We start from the raw sequence: 10,867 nt of genomic DNA, 5'->3' as shown, positions 1-10,867 counted from the left end.
AGCTTACCCCTAGATTTTGAACAAAATTTATGTCTGTGTGTGGACAAGAGGTTCTTATATAGGAGTATGCCATGCGATAGTAGAACTTTTATTTATCGTAATCTGCATAATCATAATAATACTTTAATTTTTGTTATACTATTATAAGATCGTACGCACAAGACTAACTATTAAATTCTTTATTACAATTTCGGTGGTTTAGATTTTTGAAAAAGAAATGGGTATGCCCGAGATATTATATAATTATATACTTAAGTAAATTTGCTTATTTATTTGCAAATGATAGGCAATTGTTTAGATTAATTTTTTATACGATCGTCATTGTTAAATATTGTGTGTAGATATTACCTATTGTGCAATAATATTATAATAAGGATTGTTCTTAAACTGGAACTACGATAACGCGTGTGATAAATAAAACAGACATTTTTTAAAATGAACATCGACAAATAAATGACACAATTAAGACAATCCGAAGAGTAATAACCTGAGCAAATAAAAATTTATCGTGTTCTAGTATTTCAACTGTTGTTTTTTTCGCAACCAAATTGGAATTGATTGTTTTGTTTTGCCAGAGTTGTGATACACCTTTGCGTATTTGCGTACTTATACATATATATATATAAAAGGATTTAAGAATCCAAAACGCATTTCTTCGGTTTAATTCACCCACGACCAACTTGTATAAAAGTCCGAGTCACAGTCTCTTTCGATTTATTCATCCCGACACACTCGAAATAACTGTACAGGCATAGTAGACAAAATGTGCACCGTGTGCTATTTGTGGTTTATTGCGTGTTCTCTGTTGATGACAAATGCAAGCATTTTAAATGGTAAGTCATAAATGTATAATAGTACTATAGTATAATAATATAATATAATATTGAACATTTTATTTTATTAGGTAGGTATTTAATAAGTAATAACTAAAATGTTTTTTTTTTTTAAATGTGAAAATTATTTGTAACATTTGTATTAAGATTTATTTGATTACTATATAGGTACTTGCTGTAGGTAGGATTAGGTTAGGTGTTTATTCGTACAAATGTACAATTTATTGGTACATTCCATAAAATATTTTAATTTTTTGATTCTCGGTTCTGCAAGGCTTGTTAATTTGTAACAATAGTAAAAAGACCTAACATTTTACACTTACATCAGCTGTAATTTGAAAATGTTTTTTTTAGAATTTAACATAATATTGATAATCTATAGAAAATAGTTTTAAAATCTTAAGACATTTTCATCTGACCAGAACTTATTTTACGTGAATCTTAGTTGTTTTTATACTGAGGCAGTCAGCATGCGTGGATAGCATGTTTATTTAAAAATGTAATTTTACGGTAATATCTTTTTAAAACTAGTAATTTGTCTTGTTGAGTTAATTATAGGACTATCATTAATTTTTTTATATGAATAGATGATATTATTATAAAGGTCAAATTGAACTCTATTTTATGATATTACAATTTTAAACTCTATGTCGTAAGTCAACTATTAACTTTAGTGGTTTTCACTTTTCATACTTTTCAAACAAATAATTAAAAAAAAACATAAATGTTCAAAACAACTTGTAGAATGTATCAATTTATTAAAAAATGATAATGAGTTAATGAGGTATTAATTCAGGTATTCCTGAATTTGATTATTTATTAGTCTATACTTATTCATTATTATCAGAAAAAATATAATACCATAGAAATAGGCTTAATTTTACACAAATATAAAAAAATTATTCTTAACATATTATATTAATTTTTAGTTATTGTCCTTATAATATCAATATAGTAGGTAGATTATAAATAATATATTCAGTAAATAACAATACAAATAAAATAAATTATTAAAACATTTTAAAAGACCAAAATGAAAATGTGAGTGTTATGTTATTACTTATTTAAAGACATTTTAATTTATTTTTCATTTGAATAAATTTAAAAAAAAAACATTTATGGTTTTAATTTCATAGTTTATTTTTGTAAAATATACAGGTATTGTTAAGTTCCAAATATTTAAAGAGAAAACTTAACAATACCTGTATATTTTACAAAAATTAACTACAAAATTAAAACCATAAATGTTTTTTTTTTAAATTTATTCAAATGAAAAATAAATTAAAATGTCTTTAAATAAGTAATAACATAACACTCACATTTTCATTTTGGTCTTTTAAAATTTCTTAATAATTTCTTTTATTTGTATTGTTATTATTTATTGAATATATTACAAAATAAGCCGTGTACAAATAAAAAATATATGTTTAATTTAACGTAAGCATCATTAAATTAATGTCTAACTTTAAAAGTCATAAAAAAAACAGAAATAAAAATTTTAATTTATAATAACGTTAACTTTTAGGATTTAATATTTTTTGTTTGGATTTTGGATTTATTATACTTAATTTATTCAAATTATTAGGTATGTTGCGTGTTAATTAATAATTAATATAAGACAAAAATACTATATAATATAATATTTACATAGGATACAGCCAAAATTGTATTTACGTATTATTTTAAAGTTTATTATTATTATTTTATGGTAGTGGAAAATATTATTTATTTACTTATAATATATAAATTACATTTTAAGTAAGCTCATTGATTTTTTTTTAAATATTTAGAACTTAATTATGACAAAAAAAACAAAAACAGTCAACATATTGCAAACTATTTCTAACGAATAATATTATGAACTATATTTTATTTTATTTTGAACAATATAGAACATTAATAATATTATAACAAGCAAATTTCACTCAAACTATAGGTATGTACAATCAATACAGAACTATGAAAAACAATTTATATTACTTGATTTATATTGAAAAGTTCTCATTCAATTACTACAGAATTAACATTATAATAAAGAATAAAACACAAAAACGTAGGTATTTGGCTAACCAGTGTTGGACCTTTGGATCAACTGATTGAATCTATGTGCAATAATAACTGAAGAGTCGAAAAATCTTTTAACACAGTTTGAAAGGCACGCTTCTGTTTTTGCACCAAGCTTTGCTGATGGTTTATCCACACACTTTTCCCAACACATTTCACTGATCTCTTGTATCTAGAAAAATAAATTAAATGATAGTGGAAAAGAAGAATGCAGAGCGTGAGAATATTTATGTTACTTGAGCATTTAATTGTGCTTTCTGTTGTTCCATCATTATAACTTTTTGTATTTCATCGGCTTTCAATTTGTCGGTAGTACCGGTACCAGACGAGGAACCCAAGTCAAAACTATCACTATTATTATTAAAGAAATCTGCCATTGTTGTTTAAATATTTAATGACTATGTTCTCAAATAAATAAATTACTGTCAAATAAAAACTTTGAAAAATTATAAATTCACGTGCGTACACTTACAAATTGAGAAAATTATAATTATTGTGGAATTGATAAAATGATACCAAGCCGGGCTATTATCACTGCATCTCGACTTCTTCCAGGGCTACCAACTACTAAAGTACTAAACCCTATAATCATTGATTATTAAAATATAATACTTGTATATTTAATCAATGCTATAATTATATTTTTCTATAGCACAATACACGGTTTAAGATAGACCATTTCTTATTACTTAATACTTACTATTACTTATTCTATCTTAAACCGTGGCACGATATTAGGTTCACAGTTCACACATTAATGTATTTCCAAAAGAACTTCTATTGAAGAAGTCTGAATTACTGAATTTATTCTGTTTAAAGTAAAAGGTAAAACAATGCACTATAACATGCAAAATCAAAATTAATACGACCTAAATGTTATAGGTATTATTATAAAATATACACATTACACATTTAACTATGCATAAATCAGTAATTTTATATTACTTAAGTTAGGTACTTCACAAATAATATGTACGATGTACCTATTGTACTTAAGAGGTTTTGATGAAAAACATTGAATAGGTACTATACTTTATTTCAAAAAATCTAAGATGATATTATAATTATTAATTTCTATGTTATGCACACTTAACTTGCTCTGGTGGCGAAAGCCGTGTGCGGGCGGGCGTTGTCGTGCATGTCCTTCTAAATCCTAATCACTTCGAAACGATTTTTTCCCCCGAAATGTAGATTTTTAATTTTCTTGCAGATCGTATTTTAATGTATAATTTGACTACCTACCTATCATATGGGCTCGTGTCGGGATGCTGAATATATTGTATAATTTACTATTGCTTATATAGACTTACAAGAAGCGCAAAAGTTCATGGAGCAGCTGGACTACGATTATTCAGCGGTGGTGGCCGACGCCGCAGCAGCAGCGGCACAACAGAGGCCCGTCGCCGACTTGTTGTGGTACGACTACGGAGGTGGCAGCGGTGTTAGCGGGGGCGTCGGCGGCGGCTCAAGCGGCGCCGGCTATTACGGCGGTGGATCTCCGGTCACGGGTGTGCAGGCCACGGCCGCGCTGTTCGGGGCCGACAAACGGGGCGGAACGACCCAGTCGAGCAACGGCGGCATATGGTTTGGGCCGCGGTTGGGCCGCAGAAAACGCCGTGGCGGATCGCCGTTTAGCGGTAACGTCGTGCATCCCGTGGACGGAAACGCGATCGCGCCGGCCGCTTCGTCGCTGCTGCAACAAAATCCGTTGGCCTCGGGCTCGACGTCGGCGGCGGCAGAGCAGGCCGCTGTCTCGGATCTGATCAACAACGTGCCGTGGGTGCTCGTACCGATCATCGATAATTCCCGTGAGTACATAAAGTGGTAACGGTGGAGAATGGGGGCACGGGAAAAAAATTACATTATATTTATGTAGCGCATCATAAGGTATTGAGATAATATGAGGTTTGTCAATAATTTTTATTAGTTATTTGACATTTTCGTATCGGTGTAATAATACATCCTGGACATGGGCGGATTGAGTGTCGATGGGCCTATCAATAATACATTTTTTATATAGGTACCTAGTATAAAGTATAACGTAGATATTAAATATCAGTATAGTGCCTACTTCGTATACTGTATAATATATATTAATTAATAATTATTATATATAATGCGTGAGCCAACTGGGCAACTGGCAACTGCAGTAAGTTTTATAATGCAGTCGAAATTACTGTATAGTATGTTACAATTCACTTATATATAGTATTTTACTATCTGCTATACCTATATATTGTATTAACTGCAGTCGGAGAATATACATAAATCTCATTTCCTATGACTTTGAGACATACACGTATCCGTTTGATAATTATGTTTCAATTTTGTATAAAAACTTCTTTGGACTATGAATATTATATAATTTATAACACATTCAATCTTCTAGATTTCGTTCAAAGGGTTTTAAAATGGTTTTGCTAATAGTTTATGTTGGTAGGTCGTATAAAGGTTTGAATCGCATTTTTATATGATTCAACCAATATTTAATTCTGACAAACATATTATAACCTATTTAAATTTTAAATTTTCTTCTAATCTTTATAACGATATTATAACGTACCTAACTACTAACTGTAGGTACAGTAATTGATTAAATAATATATATTTTTATTTAATGTATTTTGATTAAAATATGTATATTATTATATTTAATTAAGAGGGTGGTAATAATGCCTATTTTAAGTCTTAGTGGCGAATATAATGTTGATATTGTACTAATATGAGTAATATGACCCATATTATAGGCTAAAGCCACGACGTACTTATGCCCTTGCCCCTTTTTCTTTGTTTTTGTTTCACACCCCAGCGTGATTGATCTCATGCATTATATCACATGTTTTGGTATTATATCAGTTACGAACACACCCCATAATGACTTTCTGGCCACTGCTTCTGGTGGTATAATATATATATATATATATATATATATATATATAACGCATATACCGCCATGTACCTACCTAAATATATTATTTAAGAAACCAGCTGTCCGCCCACCAGTGACTCAGTGATATTATCACAATTCAACTTAAGAGGATGGTACTGGTACAACACACGAATGTACTGTATCCAGTGTTTCTGTTTATCGTACACGCGTATTAGTATAATATTTCAAGAAATATCCATCTGGACGTCAGATTAGGGTTTCAACGAACAACATATATTATTCTGCACGTCCGGCTATGAAAACTGAAGAAAACAAAATTAGTAACCACCTCATACACTTTAATATATTATTAATCTAATACAACTTAAAAGTACTCCACATAATATTATAACTTTAATATAGGTTTAAAATATTGTATAGTAATCTTCTAAAAGGTATATTGGGTTTATTTTGTTAAAGTTATGAAATATTAAAAATGTCGGTACTCTATATTATATACCTAAATGTTTTATAATATGATGTATTATTGTCTTATACTGGATTCAGAGAATATATTCCTGTATATTATGATAGTTATAACTTATAACGAATAACTAATAACCAAAGGCTGCAATAATTAATGCGGTCGTACCAGTTACGTGGAGTTACCTACTTAATAAGAGTTCAGACATTTTATATCTTCACTCGAAAACAATTATAATATACCTAGTTAACTATTCCTATTAATCCTATTGGCTATTTCACATAAACAAACTATAGGTAGGTAACCTGCCTATTCACTATTATCTATTAGACATTTTGGACTGACTTGTCAAGTGACACCACTAAACCAATCATATATATCATATATATCATACATAGACAAACTAACACCAAACCGCAGTCACAGCATTTTAGACAAATATGGTTCTTCAAGACTATATTTTCGGAACCAAAAATGAATCTCAATAATTTAATGTATAGGCTATTATAGGTAACTACCTAATTTAGATATTATGCGGACGCAACAAAAGTTAACATTGTTTACAATATTCAATTATTTTATTGGTCAAAAATCATTCTTGTCTCTCATAAACTGCAAGCTCATACACTATACATATTAAATATATAGTGTAGAAAATCGTGTAATTAAATAAAACAATATATAAATCTAAAAAACTGAAATTATCAATAATTAATAAAATCATCATTTAATTAATGTAACAAGTAATGCAATAATTCGATACATTTATTATGGGTAGCCGAATATCTAACTATGTTTAATTTCTATGGTAATATATTGTAATTTTTTAGACTGATATAATATAAGCATGTGAATTGTGTTAATTCTTTGGGCATGGTTGGTACTTTGACATTAGATATTTTCGTGTTCGGTGTTAAAAGTAAGATTATTTAAAATTAAGTAATATTTTTTACTGGTACTTTAGGTATACATATCGTTGTATTGTACTATTGTGCGGTATGATCTTGAATCCTTATTTAGAATAATTTTTAATATTTTATTTTGTATTTTTTGAATAGGTTATTTGAACATACTATATTAGTATAATACCAGTTACTCAGTATGTTACCAGCTAAATCTCGAACAGAATAGACGAGATACTAAATCTTGATTACAAGACTGCACAATATGTGTTTGCCTATAGAAAACGCCCGATCTAAAGTTTACATGACATATTTTCCTATTAATTTCTATGCCAAAATGATAAATATTATAATAAAGTAAAAACAAGCCATCAGAAAAAAAGGTTCTGTTGGGCGATTTATCATATATCACCCACATCACCCACCGCGTAATTACGCCGCTGGGCGTGGACGTCGATAACCATCATGTTGTACTAATTTCATATCGTAAATATTATATTGTATTGTACATATTTCGCCGTTCCGGGCTACATAATAATATACTCTCTTATCATATTTTTTCCAGCAATACGCTTAATTTTTATAATCATAATATGACGTTATGACAACGCCATACGACAATATTGGGATCTGCCTTCACTGTGTTTTGTCTAAAATTGCGTCGCAGCGTATGGTTATCGCGTTTTTTGTTTTGTCGTAATATTATCCGATACTCGACTTCGGCAGACGCAGACCGCACGTCGTCGTACACATGACACAATATACATTGGGCATTGCAGAACATCACAATGTCGTGATAAATTGCCGACCCGACTTCGCCTTGAGGGGGGCGTGACGCTGGAAGCCTCCTGGAAACCACCACCACACCCTGCGCCAGACCCTGCGAAAATAATAATAATTACTATCGTTTCACCGCCCCAAATTGCAGAAATAACAAATCGTTATGTAAAATGTAAATGACGCGTTATACGATCGCCTGTGTAGCTGTACCGTTGCAGGCCACTGTGTAGGTCTGTGAGCAGCGTGTATATTATATTATTTTTTATATGTATATGTGTGGCGATAATCTCCCGAGTAATCTTATCTTCGGGTGTTGGAGGCGTGTTTTCGTGCTAAATCGTGTTTTTGTTCGTACGGTAATACAAAAATAAAATTATGTATACGCGTGCCAGCAGGCTAGTTTTGTAAAGTACTACTAGTATAAGTATATTAATTTGTATTCAGAATACTCGAGGCCGGATTGAGTACCTAGTCTCGACCCTTCGAGAAATATTTTTCAACTGGCCAATGATTCGCTACAGTATCACATATTATTGAAATATTAATAATGAAAACTTTAAAAAAAAAGTATTTGAATATAAAAATATAAATATAAAAAAATAACGTATACAGAATACGTACCTATTTGAATATTTTTTTTACTAAGTATAATAAAGCATTAAAATACAAAAAAGTTATATTATTTATAAGTAATAAATTATAATTATTATTATAAAATGTTGATACATAAAAATGATACGAACATAATGTTCGTTCTAATAAAAATATAGAATCATCACTGTTTCGACAATTTGTTTAAAAATATTCATAAAACAGTTGATTTTTTTTTTAAATTCTTGACTTATATAACTATAACTGATATTTGAATATCTGATATCATAATAATAACTATACGCATCATAACTGATCGGATTTCGTTTTTTTTTTTAATATACCTACCTATTACTATAATGTTACTTTTAGCCTTTTAGGTTCTCATACTAGTTTTATAATATTAGTTGGAATTACGTATAACTACGGAACATGTTTGGTTTTAATATAATATAAAAACACTAACTTTTAATGAGCAATTAATATTGAACGGTAGCGCTAACGAGCGCGACACGCGTGTAGGTACGCTGTGACGATCGACACAGCAATGGATCACGTATTTTATTTTTAGTATTTTAAATTGCAGAATATATTACATTTCAAGAAACAAAGGGGTTCTCGTGGGTTGACGGGGGGTCTAGACCCCTACCCCCCCTATAGGCCTCTTTAGAAAAAAATAATTTACTTATACTTGTGCGTTATTCCCGGCAGTGTACACTCAGATACAGATGAAGCAGAACGCGAGGAACGGCAGATCGTCGGAGGAGGACGATGACGACGTGGCGTCGCGATCGCGGCACTCGGCCAGATCGCCGCCGTACTCTCCACCCTTCTCGCCGCGTCTGGGCCGGCAGGCGATCATGGCCCAGCCGCAAGTGCCCAGGCTAGGCCGCGAAACGTTGCTGTACCGGCGAGACGCCAGAAACGCGTTGTACCAGCAGTCGAACGCGACGCTGCTCAAACAACAGCGACAGCAGCAGCAGCAGCAGCAGCAACAACAACACCCACTGCAAGCTGCCGCAGAATCGGCGGCGGCGCAACGTCAGGCCGTGTAGACGACTTCCGTGAGGTGCATAACTCGTGCTTTGAACCGAAAGTTGGGACAAGAACGAAACTCACACATTCATTATATATGTTATATTATATATTATGATTTAGCGTAGTCCGTATTTTTCGTAGTCTAATAAAAACGATAATGATAATATTATTATTATTGATATAATTTAATCCGTTTTAAAATAATAATATTATTATTATTATAAATTTGGAGTAGTCCTTAGGATTTCCAAGGCCCGTTACGACAGTTGGTCCAATACTACAATACATTGTATTATTCATTTGGTATATAAGTCTACTAATAGTTGTGATTATTTAGAATTTGGCATACCTAAATTAAAATAATAACAACAATAATACAATAAATATTAGATTTCACAGATTAGGTTTGTATACAAATTAGAAATTCAACAACATTCAAAATATTACCTAATAATCGCTATGTAAGGTGCATGGCGATTCGTTACCCCAGACTCGTCGCATATAATATGGTCACTTGGTTACATGTTCCATTCGTAGCTGTAGTTGTTGCTGTGGATGGGGAACAACATGACACACTTATAAGTTATTATTCCATTTTTGAATGGAAAGGAACTTTAAAGTTCACTTGTAAGAGAAAAGAGGGGACATCAATAGTTCTGCAAGGTAATCGATTTACGCAGGAATACTAATTACTATATAGGTAATAGCTCGAACATGTCTACATTAGCCAGACACGAAAGGCTTCTTTGTGGAGGATGGTCTTTTCTCAGTATATTTAGGCTGTAGATGACAGAAACCCGGAAACACTCTAAAGTCTAAATTATAATGGTGATTAGTCTATACTCTATAGTACCAAAAAAGAGTCTCATAAAAAATATATTTTATGAAATTATAAACAGTTCAGCTTAGAATTAATATTCTTAGGCAAGTTAAATTAATTTGATGTGCTTTTATAGTTAAACTCTTAAAATTACATAAATGAAAAATAGATACCTTTATTTGTCAATTTTTAAAACATAATTTCTAATTTCTATAATAACTTTAATAATAAATAAACCGCTTTGAAAACTTTTTACTGAATACAATTATTCTTATTATTATAATTATATGTATAGTTACAAATTATAGATGGAAAACCCATAATTTAAAGAAAATAATAAAAAAATGTTGTATTTTTATACCTACTAGGTGTTTTAAAAACACAATATTATAATATTATAATATACAAATAGTAAACACTGAGATCCCTCAAAATTAATGTATATTTACCTATTTTAATTTTCATGTTTTGGAATTGTATTATTAT

The 10,867-nt window shown here is 30.6% G+C and overlaps 2 protein-coding genes across 2 annotated transcripts; one reads left to right on the top strand and one right to left on the bottom strand.

Annotated features, from left to right (window-relative positions):
- Positions 1 to 660: 660 nt before the first annotated feature.
- LOC132941878 (uncharacterized) lies at positions 661 to 9,733 on the top strand. The gene is made up of 3 exons (XM_061010097.1): positions 661 to 833; positions 4,202 to 4,705; positions 9,235 to 9,733. Exons 1-3 carry the CDS (start codon positions 764 to 766, stop codon positions 9,576 to 9,578), a joined length of 918 nt encoding a protein of 305 aa, XP_060866080.1. The 5' UTR covers positions 661 to 763; the 3' UTR covers positions 9,579 to 9,733.
- LOC132941879 (mitochondrial import inner membrane translocase subunit Tim8) lies at positions 2,673 to 3,397 on the bottom strand. The gene is made up of 2 exons (XM_061010098.1): positions 3,134 to 3,397; positions 2,673 to 3,069 (listed from the first exon to the last, which is right to left on the bottom strand). The coding sequence occupies exons 1-2, from the start codon at positions 3,272 to 3,274 to the stop codon at positions 2,899 to 2,901; spliced, it is 312 nt and encodes a 103-aa protein (XP_060866081.1). The 5' UTR covers positions 3,275 to 3,397; the 3' UTR covers positions 2,673 to 2,898.
- Positions 9,734 to 10,867: the final 1,134 nt, after the last annotated feature.

Source organism: Metopolophium dirhodum, chromosome 3 (assembly GCF_019925205.1).
Source record: "Metopolophium dirhodum isolate CAU chromosome 3, ASM1992520v1, whole genome shotgun sequence".
NCBI classification, from domain to species: domain Eukaryota; kingdom Metazoa; phylum Arthropoda; class Insecta; order Hemiptera; family Aphididae; genus Metopolophium; species Metopolophium dirhodum.
Note: the sequence above shows the minus strand (reverse complement) of the source record. Positions and strands in the feature narration are given on the sequence as shown.